The sequence below is a fragment of the Marmota flaviventris genome, chromosome 10 (genome assembly GCF_047511675.1).
Source record: "Marmota flaviventris isolate mMarFla1 chromosome 10, mMarFla1.hap1, whole genome shotgun sequence".
Classification (NCBI taxonomy): domain Eukaryota; kingdom Metazoa; phylum Chordata; class Mammalia; order Rodentia; family Sciuridae; genus Marmota; species Marmota flaviventris.
In genome coordinates this window covers 27,088,398-27,103,124 of record NC_092507.1, presented here as the reverse complement: position 1 = coordinate 27,103,124, position 14,727 = coordinate 27,088,398, and the positions used below count along the sequence as shown (strand labels likewise).

The following is a 14,727-nucleotide window of genomic DNA, read 5'->3' as shown; positions in this document are numbered from 1 at the left end:
TTTGGCAGGCCGCGCAGGCGCGGTGAGACGGATCCGTCAGTCCCAGAGTCCGAGAGGCCGCGACAGGGTCTATCAGCTTCTGGGGTCGCCGAGCGGGCTTGTGGCGCGGCTAGGCGACGCGGGGCGGGGCGGCCGGCACAATGTCGAGGCAGGCGAACCGTGGTACCGAAAGCAAGAAAATGGTAACTTTCTACCATTACCGCGCGTGACTCCGGCGGGCAGGGGAATGGAGGCGCACTGGGAAGGGGCCTGGCGCGAGTGCGGGTGCGGTGGGGAAAGACCTTCTGAGACCTGTGGGACTGGGAGACCGCCCGGTGGGTCAGTCCAGGGGCGTCCCGGGCTTGAGGCAGGTTGGAGAACCGCTGGAGTAGCTCGCGCGAGGAGACCGCTCCCCCGGGGCCTGAATGCCGCTGTGCGCTGAACCAACAACAGCGACGGCAGTAAATAGCAGTAACTACCACTGATTGGCCTCCTACGCGTGTTAGGCACAGGACCACCTGCTTGACGTACACCACCTCACTTGATCCGCAGAGTAACACTACTAGGGGGATAATGTTATGCCATTTTACAGCTCGGGGGTTATGTAACTTGCCCACATTTACACCCAAGAAGAGTTAGGATTTGAGCCCATGCCTATCTAATTCCAAAGCTAATGCTTCGGACTGCTAGGCCGTGTTCTCTCTCACACTGCTGTGGACATTGCGAGAAGTGCTTAGATGTTGGTCTTGTTAAAAAGGCACTTTCTATCCAGTAGAGTAAGAAGTGGGCCAGGGTAAGTAGTGAGTGGAGGGGCTGTATGACTGTGGGAAGGGCCTTGGTGGCTTCTTCCTTCTGGTCCTGGGAATAGCGAGACACCACATGGTCTCATAAAGTTGAGCTGGGTCTGGAGAGTAAGGTAGATCGCATTTTTCTCCAAGCTAAGGGGCCTTCCTGGTAAGTGTTCCTTTTCTGTGGCATATTCTTCTTTCAGAATTGCTTATGCCACAGTTTTGGGAATTTAAAACAGCATCTGGGCTGTGGGTGTAGCTCAGTGAGAGAATGTGTGTGCAGGAGGCCCTGGGTTCGCTCCCTAGTACCAAAACCAAAAAATAATTCAGTACTTGAGGATGCATGCTGGATAGGTGAGAGATTGTAGGTTGACACTCTACTCTGGATGGGATGATTAAAATCTTCCCACACCTTTCATCTTATACCAGCAACAGCCATCAAACATGGGCAGCAGGAGTCAGGAATGGTGACACACACCTGTAATCTCAGTATCTCAGGAAGCAGACACAGGAGAATCACAATTTGAAGTTAGCCTCAGCAACTTATTGAGCCCCTCTCTCAAAATAAAATAAATAAATAAATACATAAATAAGGGCAGGATATGTAGGTCAATGGTAGTGCATCTCTGGGTTCAATCTCAATCCCTCTCTTTTGAGATGCTGATGATAGCAATGTCTCTTCTCCCCAGATATATTTAATGTACAAATATACACAGGGGCTGGTGATGTAGCTCACTGGTAGAGTGCTTGCCTAGCAAGTTGGGTTTGATCCTCAGCCCCGAAAAAATAAAAACAAAAATCTGAAACATTTATTTATATTTTCTGGGGATTTTTTTTAACCCCTGAAAGTACTCCATGAATCACTGGTTAAGAATTTCTGTTTGCCAGGGTATGGTGGCACATTCTTGTAATCCCAGGGAGGGGCTTGGGAGGCTGAAACATTAGGATTGCAGGTTTGAAGCTAGCCTCAGCAACTTAGTGAGGCTATAAGCAATAGTGAGACCTTGTCTCAAAAAATAAAAAGGGCTGGGGATGTGGCTCAGTGGTTAAGCACCCCCTGGGTTCAATCCCTGGTACCAAAGAATTAAAAAAAAAAAAATAGAATCTGGGAGCTGGATATGTAGCTCAGCTGGATATGTAGCCTAGCAAGGCCCCAGGTTCAATCCCCAGCACTTAAAAAAAAGAGAGGGGCTGGGGTTGTGGCTCAGCGGTAGAGCACTTGCCTAGCATATACGAGGCCCTGGGTTCAATCCTCAGCACCACATAAAAATAAATAAATAAAATAAAGGTATTGTATCCAACTATAACCAAACAAAATATTTTTTAAAAAAAAGAGATAAAATGTCTGTTTTGGGGGAAACACCAAGAGTTTATTATAAGAATAGAATATTTTACTAGGAAATAGTATCAAGTAGAGGAAAAAGCATGGATATTGGTTGGAATTCTGGCTTACTGGATTGATTTCTCAGTTTCCTTACCTATGAAAATCCCAGGGGCTTGGGAGGCTACCTAAGATTAAATGAAATAGTGTAAAATTCAAGAAGTAATCCTAAATATTTGTTTCCTCCTTTTCCTATGATATGAGCAGAGAGACATTCCTTAATTTTCATATCTTGCTTTCATTTTTGTACACTTTTTCTCACCAGAAATAATTATTGAATATATCTTTAATATCATTTTAGCATAAATTTGTAGTTTCCACCTCCCCCAACTTAGTATTCTTCATTTCATGAAGTGAGGTAGTTGGAGAGGGGCAGCAGCATACTCCTCCCCTCAAGGCCCTTTCTACTCCTGTTTTTCTACCCAGACAAGTGCACCTTTCCCCACAGTAATTCAGCCCACTCCTCATTCCATTCACAGTTACCCCGATGTTATATCCTCAGAGAGGCCTTCCTGGGACACCTGGCTGGTTCTCTATCCTCTTTCTCTATGCTGGTTTTCTGCAAAGCACTATTTCATTTTAAATGATTTTTCACTGTAAGTTATGTATTTGCTTATTTATTGTCAGTCTCCTTCAGGAAATGTAAACTCCAGGAGGGCAGAGATTTGTTTTGTTCTGTGCTCCATTCCCAGCACCTAGAATGATGCCTTGTAGTAGGCAATCAATATTTATTTGCTGAATGAATGAATGAAATGAAGGCTTGAGTGTGTCCTCTCATTCAGTTCCTACTGGTGCCTACTCAGGACTTGTCACATGATTTTCTTTGTGGCCACCTGGTTTTGACATGCTCCTGTCTTCTCTGCCCTTTTAGTGGCTTTCTTCCCAATCAGCCCAGCCTTATGCTAATTACTGTTTTAACTTAAGTCTTCTGAGACCTAAATGGTTGGCATGCCCAAATAACTAGATCTCTACTTTTTTGTCTGTATTATCAGAAACAGTTCATTGTCCAGCAGACTTTACCTGATCCCCAACTATTTGTAAAGCCCTGTGCTGGGTGCTGTGGGAGATGTGGAGATAATGTCCTAGTCCATACCTTGAGAATCATGTACTCTACGAGGGAGACAGACGTGTACACAACACAGGGATATAGCACTGCCTGAAACTGATTCCTGGTTTCATCACTTATTTGCTTTGTGACTTTGGGCAAGTTTCTTTGTTGTTCTGAACATCAGCTTCACTATCTTTTTGTTTTGTTTTGTTTTTGTTTAAATAAAGAAGTTAATAATAGTACTTATTAATGTTATAGTGTTCTAAGGATTAATTGAGAGAATGTGTGTAAAGCTAGCACTGTAACAGTGACCTAGAACAAAGGTAACAATGTCATCTAGCATCCTTGTTAGTGAAGTTATTAGCCTTCATACTTTTATATAAGTGGTTGGCTCCAGTGTCTCTATTCTCCAGAGCTCAGGTGAGTGAGTGCAAAATTAACAGTACTTAGAGTCTCCAGGACTGGAGGCCAGAGAATAAGAGAGGGTTGGACCTAATCTTTTTTTTTTTTTTTTTTTTTGTAGCAGGGATTGAATTCAGGGGCACTCAACCACTGAACCACATCCCCAACCCTATTTTGTATTTTATTTAGAGACAGGCTCTCACTGAGTTGCTCAGCGCCTCACCATTGCTGAGGTTGGCTTTGAACTTGAGATCCTCCTGTCTCAGCCTCCTGAGCCTCTGGGATTACATGTATGCGCCACCGTGCCCAGCTGGACCTAATCTTTTTTACGGACCTCTGACCCCAGCTGCTCAAAGGGATTCACATTGGATTACCTGTTTTGACAAAAAATAGTTTGATTCTTGAGCCTTAACTCTAAATATCAGCCACCTTAAGGATATTGGATGTCTTTTGGGGGGCACTAACTACAAGGCCTTCTGAGAACTATCACATAGTGGCTCACCTTAGGGTAGGGCTTAGTTTTACTTACTCTCCTCAGGTTGTGACTGAAGACTTGGAGATCCTGTTGACTGCCGTAATTCCTGTTTTTTTTTTTTTTGGTCTGTGAAACATAACTTTAAGTCCATTATGTCATTAGATCCTCCAAACAACCCTATAACTGGCATGACAAGGTTTTTAGTGTTACTGTTTTTGTGAGAGGAGATTGAGGCTTACAAAGCAAAGTGATTGTGAGGTAGTAAGTCCAGACTTAGATCTTCCTAGTTTTCTTTGTGTTTTTTTTAATTGTTAGAAAGTTTCTTATATTGATTCACAATCTCTCTTCTTATTATTTGCTGTCCTGGAACATACTTCAGGGTGCTCTCTGGCACTGTACCACATAGAAAATAATAGTGTTGAGGAATATAACTCATAGAGCAATTACCTTGCATGCATAAGGCCCTGGGTTCAGTCCCCAGCACCACAAATAAATAAATAAATAAATAAAAATATAGCAGTGTGTTTTCTTGAGTACTTACTATGCAGCAGATACTCTGTGTACATTATCTCATTGAAATTGCACAGTTACCCTGAAGGACAGATAATTTTGGCATCATTTTACAGATGGGAAAAACTGACATTTGAAAAAAGCATTGGTTAGAAAAACAAACTTTTTACTATAAGAAGACATTTGAATGTCTGTTATTTAAGTGATCCTCTATAAAATTAGTACAACTAATATTGGTTCTGCTAGTTTGGGTCTCATAGTTATGAGGGTCAAGGAGATAAGAACTTCTGAAGACATTCTAAAAATTTAAGTGTTAATGATCATTGCTATTATTAAATATAATTCAAAGCCATCAAATTATAAGTGTTGCAGCAGAAGAGATTCATGTTTCTTTTTTCATATATATATATATATATATATATATAAAATATTTTTTAAGAATTCAACCTTTATTTTGTTTATTTGTTTTTATGTGGTGCTGAGGATGGAACCCAGAGCCTCACCCATGTTAGGCAAGCACTTTACCACTGAGCTACAACCCCAGCCCAGAGATTCATGTTTCTGTTGATGGAGGGGAATGTGGTACTTAAGTTCAGTGAAGAAATTGGACTAGTTGAATTAGCTGACCTTTATGGCCCTATGGGAACATTTGTTTTAAGGGTCATAAGGTCCCCAAACCTAGATCTTTAGACTCCATAGCTCCCCGTTTGTTCTCTGATTTCCTCTTTTTTCTCTTACTCATTTCTCTCTACTGACACTGTTACTCAAACACTCAGAACTGCCAGGCGTACTCCTATCTTGGGACATTTACACTTAACCACCTAATTTTTAAAAAAATATTTTTTTTAGTTGTAGATGGACACAATACCTTTATTTTATTTTTTATGTGGTGCCGAGAATCAAATCCAGTGCCTCACACTCTACCACTGAGCCACAACTCTGGCCCAACTACCTAATTTTTTTGGGGGGCGGGCCCTGGGGATTTAATTCAGGGGTGCTTTGCCACTGAGCTACATCCTCTGTCCTTTTTATTTTTATTTGCTTGAGACAGGGTCTCTCTTAAGTTGTTGAGGTCCTCATTAAGTTGCTGACGCTTGTCTCAAACTTTCAATCTTACTGCCTCAGCCTCCCAAGGCGTTGGGATTCCAGTTGTGCACTTCCGCTCCTGGCTCTGCCTAGAATTTTTTTCACCCAACTATCTTCATGAATTACCCATACCTCCTTTAGGTCTTTACATAAATGTCACCTTGGCAAAGCCTTCCCTGATTACTTATTAAAAACTAATACCTGCCGGGCACAGTGGTGCACGCCTTTAGTCCTAGAACCTCCAGAGGCTGAGGCAGGAGTATCACAAGTTCAAAGCCAGCTTTAGCAATTTAGCAAGGCCTTAAGCAACTTAGCAAAACTCTCTCTCAAAAAAAAAAAAAAAAAATTAACAGAACTGGGATGTGGCTCAGTGATTAAACGTCTCTGGGTTAAGTCTCTTGTACATAAAATAATTAAACAAGAGGGGGATAAGGAGGGCAGCAGAATACAACTGACACTAGGATTGCTGTATGTATACACATGGATGTATAACCAATGTGATCCTGCAATCTGTACACATGGAAAAATGAGAATTCATACCCTATTTGAATCAAATGTATGATATGTCAAGATCATTGTTTTGTCTTGAGCAACTAATAAAAAAATAATTAAACAAATAAAAACTAACATTCCCCAAGATAAATGAACATAAACACTCCCTAATCTACTTTAGTGCTTTATTTTTCTTCATAGCATTTATCACCATCTGTAAAATTATTTTTTTTAAATTTATTGTTGATGGATCTTTATTTTTTTAATTTATTTATATGCAGTTCTGAGAATCAAACCTAGTACCTCACACATGCTAGGCAAGCATTCTACCATAACCCCAGGCCAAAACCATATTATTTTATTATTTTATTTATTTGGCTATATTGTCTGGTATATAGTAAATGTTGAATGAATGATTTTCTTTCTATATCGTAACCCCCTCAGTATTTTAAAAATATGAAGACCTTTAAGTTATATATTTATGTTACTATTCCAAAAAGGCTTGATTCACAGTTGGAAGATGAGGCAGATTTGCAGACTGAGAGAGGGTGTGGAGAACCTGAGTCAGGGATCACAGATCCCAGGCATATTGATTTTGTCGCCATGGACAGATGTGTTCAGGACCCTGATTTTTCTTATCAGTAAATTGAGAGCAGCTGTATGTGTAAGGTGCTTGATATTATCATGATATGCATGTTACTTGGCATCATGGTGGGCTGAGGCTCTTGGAGTCGCCGTCCAAGGGCTTATTAATAATGAAAGGAAAGCTCTCCTGATTTAATGCAGTGGTGCCAATTCTCTAGACTGGTAACTGCTGGATGGTCTCCATCCATTCATGTCCAGGCCATTCTAGTGCCAAACTTAACTTTACTGAAAATTCATTCCCCTCCTTAATAGCTTCCCTTTAATTGCCATATTTGGTAAATAGTCTCTTGGAGACACCCTGATCTGACTGTTTTAGTTCAGTTCAAAGAGCTTCCAGATTGTGAAATTGATTTTCTTTGACTCTAGTGCTGTTAAGGCTTTTTTATTTTCTGTTTATTTTTGTTTCTGTTGAGGGAGGGACTTGTTAATATGGCAGCTTTAGGGGCTGGAGGTGTAGTTCAATGGTTAAGCTTTTACTTAGTATGCAGGAAGCCCTGAGTTCAATTCCTAGCACCCCTACGTGCGCACACACACACAGTGCAGTTGTGGGGAGCAGTGGATATAATGAAATTGGCTAGGAATTTTTGCCCCCCCCCCCCAATTATTTTTCTTAATAACTAGCTGTGTTTGACTTTGGGAAAATTAAATCATTCTGATCTCAGTGTCCTTTCTGAAGCAGGATTAAGTCCTACCCTTTCTGCTTTACTGAGTTGTCATTGGTTAGAAAATGAGATGAAGAAAAGGAGTGTGCAGGATGTAAGGAGAAGCATTCAAATCATTATCACTGGCAGACCCCGCCACCAGGCCATGGCGATGCAGTGAGGGGCATTGTGCTGCGAGAGCTGGGCCTAAGCATTTCTTGGACTTTCTTCCCCAGAAGACTTGAGGATAGAAAGGTTTTTGCCTCATCTCTGACCCAAGCCTCCCTGCCTGTTCCTTTCATTCTGTGGTCTTGGTATTTGCCATTCCTTTTACCTTTCACATCTCTCTGTTTCTTCTTAGGTAGGTGGCAGGATTCTTTTATTTATTTATTTGGTTTTAGGTGGACACAGTATCTTTATTTTTTATATTTTTTATTTTTACTTGGTACTGAGAATCAAACCATGCTAGGTGAGCACACTACCACTTGAGCCACATTCCCAGCCCCCTTTTATTTATTTTCTTTTGTAGTACTGGAGACTGAACCTAGGGACACTTTACCACTGAGCTACATCTTCAGTCCTATTTATTTTTTAATTTTTTAAAGTATTTTTTAGGTGGACACAGTATCTATATTTTATATTTATGTAGTGCTGAGGATCGAACCCAGTACCTCAAGCATGCTAGGTGAGCACTCTTCCACTGAGCCACAACCCCAGCCCTTATTTTTTAATTTTGAGACAGGGTCTCACTACATTGCTGAGAGTCTTGCTAATTTGACGAGGCTGGCCTCCCAAATATTTGAGGTTGCAAGCATGCCCATCATGCCTGACTAGAATTCTTCATTCGAGAAAGAGTTTCTATTACTTTAACTGAGGTTGTAATGGAAACCAGTTCAGGTGAGTATTGTGTTCAAGTGTACAGAAGATTGTATTTCTTTTAGACTTATCCCTTTTTTGGAAACATTCCAGCTGTGTATTAGGAGGAACATTATTTTTTCCTGTGCCGGTGACTTTGGAGAGGTGTTGTCTTAAGGGCAACGGGTTTCTTTAGGACTTCCTTCCTTCCCTGTGGACTGGCCGCTGGGTCCTTGTCTGCTCCTGGATGCAGCCTTGGGAGTGCAGCTTAACTCTAGCTTGGGGCATTCATTCTAAGGTTTGGGAAGGCATTCTTCAGAGCTGAGGCTAGTTTGTGAATGTCTTCTTCAGGTCTCTTTCACAGAATCTTAAGTGAGTGTGTCAGTTTCCACATTGGATTCTGGTGACCTGCGCTTAGGCTTAGCGGCTGTGGTAGAGACTTGGGTTGGCAGAAGCATCCCTTGGTGTGTTGAAAGAATGACTGCCCAGTATATGAGGTACCTTTTACATCTGTTTTGCAGTGGGTCTATCTTCAGCCTTGGTATATTGACCTTGGGTCCCAAATTCCCTGACCAGTCCACCACAGGGGATGAGGTTTTTTTCCCCACAGGCAACCATGTGATCTTCAATTGAATCCTGACAGTTGCATCGAGGCCGATCCAGATTCTCATCACACTGTCTCTTTTGTGCTGCTTGGTCCTGATTGCCTTTTGAATCTCTTTTAGAGTTCTGAGCTCTTCACCCTGACCTATGGGGCTCTTGTCACCCAGCTGTGCAAGGACTATGAAAATGATGAAGATGTGAATAAACAGTTGGACAAAATGTGAGTGAGCACCTTTGCAGGAGAGACAGAAATGGGGCTCCCCAGCACACTGAGTTTACATTATACTTAGAGCCATGAGCAGGGTCTTCTCTCTTGTAGCCAGCATCTGGGTTACAGTTTACACTGAGCTCATTTATTGGAATGTTTTGAGATTGTCCCCATTTCCCCTTTACCAATAATAGCCTATGTTCAGACATAAGACGTTTAGACCCATAATAGTCTCTTTAATTTCCTTCCCAGGGGCTATAACATTGGAGTTCGACTGATTGAAGATTTTTTGGCACGGTCAAATGTTGGGAGATGCCATGATTTTCGGGAAACTGCGGATGTCATTGCCAAGGTCGTTATCCTAGGCCACCTGTCCATGCTGAAAGATTGCGATTGGGAGGCACTGCTTACCATTTTCTCTGCCCCAGGCCCTTAATTTCCTAAAAGAAACCTTACTCATGGTTTGGGAAGAGCAGATTATTAAAAAACAGGAAGAGTAATTGGGATCGTTCCTGTGGATTAAAGCCCCACTGAAATTAAAGCCAGATGATCTCTGTGAAGTACAGCGGAGTAGCATGGAGGTTAAGAATATGGACTTTGGGCTGGGCGCTGTGGCGCATGCCTGTAATCCCAGCAAGTCGGAAAGTTGAGGCAGGATGCTTGCAAGTTCAAATGCACCCTCAGTAACTTAGCAAGACCCTCAGCAAGACTCTTATCTCTAAAGAAAATATTTAAAAGGGCTGGGGATGTGGCTCAGTAGTGGTTAAGCACCCCTGGGTTCAATCCCTAGTACAAAAAAAAAAAGAATATGGACTTTGGGCTTAGTACAGTAGTGTACAACTATAATCCCAGCAATTTATGAGACTGAGGCAAGAGGACTGCAACGTTGAGGCTAGTCTCAGCAACCTAGCAATACCATGTCTCAAAATAAAAAGGACTGGGGGGACAGGGCTGTGGTTTAGTGGTAGAGCGCTTGTCTAGCATGCGTGAAGTACTGGGTTCCACATAAAAATAAACAAATAAAGGTATTGTATCCAACTACAGCTTAAAAAAAAAGGATTGGGGATGTAGCTAAGAGATAGAGCACCCCAAGGTTCAATCCCCTGGTACCATCAAAACAAATAAATAAGTAAATAGGCAAAAACTATAAAAAGGGCTGGGGATGTTCCCGTGTTTATTATTTGTGGGTTCTTGTGTAAGTTGCTTTTAACATCTTTAATTACCAGTTATCTTTAAAATGAAAAGAGCTACCTCACATGATTGTTGTAAGAATTATGGACACAAGCATTCAGGTAAAATGAATGCACTTAGCATAGTGTTATGCTTACAGTAAATGTTTACTGTTATTAACATTAGTGCTATTATTAATATTATACTCTATATTATGGTATAATAAATGCTAGAGCTTCCACAGCTCTGTGATGTCAGGTACCTCAGAGAGGGTTCTTTGAATTGTAAGTTCTTTCAGTTGTAATTGGCCATACCCGAAATCTTCAAGAGAATTGACAGTAGAGAGAGCATTGCAATTAGGAAATGGGTAGAGAAGGAGATCTTGAAAGTAATTCTGTCCCGGTGACCTGTATTCACCTTCAAGGAAGTGGGTTCAGGTAGCACAGACAGAGGACAGGGAGTGGGATCAGCACCTCTCGGCACTCAGATGCTGGTTCAGGGTAGCTGCCCCTGTCAGAAGATTGTTTCTCCCTTCCACTGAGAAGCACAAATAGATGCTGAGTTGTTGCTTAATTGTATGATTGAAGGGATAGGGGTGTGGAATTTTGTGCGGATGTTTCTCCTTTTATTGCCCTGAATTCCTAAGGTGTCATCATCTTTCAGAGACCAGTTTTATTTCTGAGCTACTGTTTCTCTCCTTTGCAGGCCTGATGCCTTCACTGTTGTACAGTTTCTGCTGTCCTTCCCCATAGTGCTATTGTGTGTTCCCTGAACAGGTGGCGTTCAAGATGTACTTGGGCATCACTCCAAGCATCACTAATTGGAGTCCAGCTGGTGATGAATTCTCCCTCATTTTGGAAAATAACCCCTTGGTGGACTTTGTGGAACTTCCTGATAACCACTCGTCCCTTATTTATTCCAATCTCTTATGTGGGGTGCTGCGAGGAGCCTTGGAAATGGTGAGTTTCCAAGTTTACCTTCTGCAACACCTGCGATGCAATAGGATCTTGAATGAGAGAGAGAAAGAGAGAGAGAGAGAAGGGGCTTTGGCTCAACCCAGCCCTCTCTGCTTACAGTAGCCATGTTGCTGATACAGGATTCAAGATGGACATCTCTAGATGATGATGATCCTCCCTATGAGGCTGGGAACTGGTGCTGTCAGCCGCCTAGTCTAGGCATATCCTTTCCCAAATTGACTTACTTGGCCAGCCTCATTCCTGAGTTTCTCCTTATGGGTTAGGGCCACTGTCTTCTGCAGTGGAACACTAGACCTGGCCACCCTGACCTTGTAGAAAACCAGCCCTCCTTTTTGGACTGCTGTGGGTGTTGTCAGTTATAGCCCCATCCCCAGTGGTTCCCCAGAGTCTTTGGCTAGGTATCTGCTCCTTCATTTTCCCACTGTCCCCTAGGTCCAGATGGCTGTGGAGGCCAAGTTTGTCCAGGACACCCTGAAAGGAGACGGTGTGACAGAAATCCGGATGAGGTTCATCAGGCGGATCGAAGACAATCTCCCAGCTGGAGAAGAATGATCACTTTCAGGACTTGAGGGTAGCCAGCAGGAGCGTTTGTTGGAATAAAAAAGGATCCAGTGCTCCCTCTGCCCTCTGGAACTCAGTGACTCTAACACGGATGTTATATATTCTTAAAATCTTGTTTCCATTCTCCATGCTAATAAAGAACAGACTGATACAGTCCAGTTACCCCACAAGTGTGCACATTCAGAAGGGAGAAATTCTTTGCTCCCTTTCCCTTCAGAGGGGGCTGGATGTAATTGTCTTTGGTTGGACTAGAAGGAGCTCAGACCATTTTACATTCCTGTGTGAATTTTCCAAAGCAAAACCCACTTTGACCCCATTTAGAGAAGCCTGGCACATCTATCCCTGGGCCTTCATAAAGCCATTGGCAAATGTCTGCAGGGAATCCAGGCTCGTGGGGTAGAGGGTGGAGGGTTGGGAGAAGGGTGGGTAGGAATTGCTAGCTGTAGTGTGACATGCTGTAGTGCTTGCCAGGACACAGGAGCCAGTAATGCCAGAAACACCGACTTCTGGGAAGCCACCCAGGTCTCATTCCTCCCTGCTGTTTGGAGGCAACATCTCCTCTTTTTACAGAGGATCCATCCTTTTTTCTTACAAATTCTTCAATAAAGACACATTCTTGAGTGAAATCCCAATCATGTCCTGTTTTTTTTCTGCTCAGCCATGCAAGGTTTGACTAGAAAGACCATGTAAACCATGGTGCCGGGGTAACACTGAGCACTTTTCGCATGTTGGACACTGTACTGAACACTATATGTTATCTAGTTGACAGTAATTCTATTTTCAAAGGGGAGACCACAAGTTAGTTGTCCAAGGTCATGAGTTATTAAGTGGAGATGCCAGGGTTTAAAGCTGGACCAAACTCAAAGCCCATGCTCTTGATTTTTTTTTTTTTTTTTTTTTTTTTTTTGAGGCCATGTTAACACTTGCGGGGAGAGGGGAGCAGGCCTTCAGCTCCCTCTCCCATTTTTTTTTTTTTAATATATAATTTTTTTTAAAGTTATAAGTGGACACAATACCTTCATTTTATTTATTTATTTTTATGTGATGCTGAGGATTGAACACAATGCTTCACACATGCCAGGTAAGCCCTCTACCACTGAGCCACAACCCCAGCCCCCTTCTCCCAGTCTTACTGAGTTTTTAAAGGTAGGAAGCAGAGGGTGCGTTAGGCTGTATTTGGTAGCACTGTTCTTGGAGTCAGCCTAAGGCCTTGAGTTCAGATAGGTTGTTGGGTGGAAATGGGCCTCTGAGCCTTCCAAAGTTTAGTGCACAGGTCTGAGTCGAGGGGGAACCAGTTGTAGGTGCACTGTGCTCAAAGTGTGGTTTGGTTGTGCAAGGGTAGTACCGGGTTCTGAGACCCCAGGAAAAGGGGGAAGGTTGCACAGGACTTGCCTCCAACTAGGTTAGGCTCTGAAAAGTTATGGTCACTTCTATGTGAACAAGTATAGGGAGGCTTATCCTCTAGGATCCTTTTCTTCTCTGAGTCTCTTAATCTTTTTCCCTTCAGATAAAATCTGGGGTCCCATGTTCTCTCTGATGAGGATGCTCAGCCACCTGTGTGTGATAGGGAGAGAAGAGAAGTTCAGTGGATTAGACAAAGGGGAATGAAGGGAAGGGAGGGGGGATGGGAAGGAAGGAAAGGGAGAGAAGAGGAAAGTAGAATGAATTAGATAGAACTTTCCTGTGTTCATATATGAATACACAACCAGTGAAACTCCACATCATGTACAGCCATGAGAGGGGGGAATCCTAATTAGGATAAGTTCTAATCCATGTATGTATAATATGTCAAAATATATTCTATTGGGCTGGGGATGTGGCTCATGCGGTAGCGCGCTCGCCTGGCATGCGTGCGGCCCGGGTTCGCTCCTCAGCACCATATACAAACAAAGATGTTGTGTCCGCCGAAAACTAAAAAATAAATATTAAAATTCTCTCTCTCTCTCTCTCTCCCTCTCTTCTCTCACTCTCTCTTTAAAAAAATATATATTCTATTGTCATATAAAAAACAAATGATGAATTAAAAAATAAAATCAAAGGCATTTTCTTACATAAATAAATACCTTTAGAAAAATCTGAGGCCTCCTCTTTTGGTCAACTGTATCCTTAGTGCCCAGGATAAAGCCGGGTCTAGTCACACCCGAGCTGAATGGATGAATGAATGAGGTTGAGGAAATGAACGTTGGGGCCCAGATGTGGAAAGCTTTGTGTAATGTCTGGACTCTGCCAAAAAACGGCTGCACCACCCTTTCCCTTCCCTCCTCCCTGTGTCACATTCTGCTTTCTAGCAGCCATTTATATAGCATGAGGTTTTGAGCATTTCCCTTCCCAGAGTTAGACGTGGGCACTATTACAGATTGGCTAGCTGTGGAAATTAGGCCCCCTTAGTGACTTTGCCACCCACAGCCCCATGATTGTGTGGTATGCTCCCAAGGGCCCAGGGAAGGAAAAGGCCTGGGGACTGCAGAGCTATTTGGAACATGACATCATCATCTTTCCAAATGCACCAAACACACAAACCCTAGAAACCTACTTTCTGTTCCCCAGTCCTGTACTTGATAGGTTGTAGGTATGTGTCTCTTGGCCCGTGACTATGGCTGAAGTACCTACTCCTATTTTCCCTGATGTACCATACACTCCTTCCCAGCAAGATGGGGCTGGATCGTGGGGCCAGTGTGGTAGACACTGACCGGTGAGGATGGTTTCCAGGTAGCTTAGTTTGTGGCAGAGTTCTAGGGATAGAGGAATCCATGGTGGTAGCCCATGAGCTTGGAGCCAGCTGGGCAAAGCTCTGGAAAGGTCACCTTTCACAATCTTTGACCACCAGGGGTCTCCACGTCACCATCCTACTGTCCCAGGAAGTGACCACTAGACTCTGGTTTTCAGAATTTGCTAGAAGAGGCACC

General features: G+C 42.9%; 1 protein-coding gene across 1 annotated transcript; it reads left to right on the top strand.

Moving 5' to 3' along the window:
- The first annotated feature begins 13 nt into the window (after nt 1-13).
- Trappc3 (trafficking protein particle complex subunit 3) lies at nt 14-12,453 on the top strand. The gene is made up of 5 exons (XM_027937489.2): nt 14-182; nt 9,028-9,125; nt 9,366-9,465; nt 11,060-11,242; nt 11,693-12,453. The coding sequence occupies exons 1-5, from the start codon at nt 141-143 to the stop codon at nt 11,810-11,812; spliced, it is 543 nt and encodes a 180-aa protein (XP_027793290.1). The 5' UTR covers nt 14-140; the 3' UTR covers nt 11,813-12,453.
- Nucleotides 12,454-14,727: the final 2,274 nt, after the last annotated feature.

Coding starts and splice junctions, on each gene's coding strand:
- Trappc3 (XM_027937489.2), top strand. CDS start 141: ATGTCGAGGCAGGCGAACCGTGGTACCGAAAGCAAGAAAATG. Junction 183..9,027: donor GTACCGAAAGCAAGAAAATG/GTAACTTTCTAC, acceptor AATCTCTTTTAG/AGTTCTGAGCTCTTCACCCT. Junction 11,243..11,692: donor TGCGAGGAGCCTTGGAAATG/GTGAGTTTCCAA, acceptor ACTGTCCCCTAG/GTCCAGATGGCTGTGGAGGC.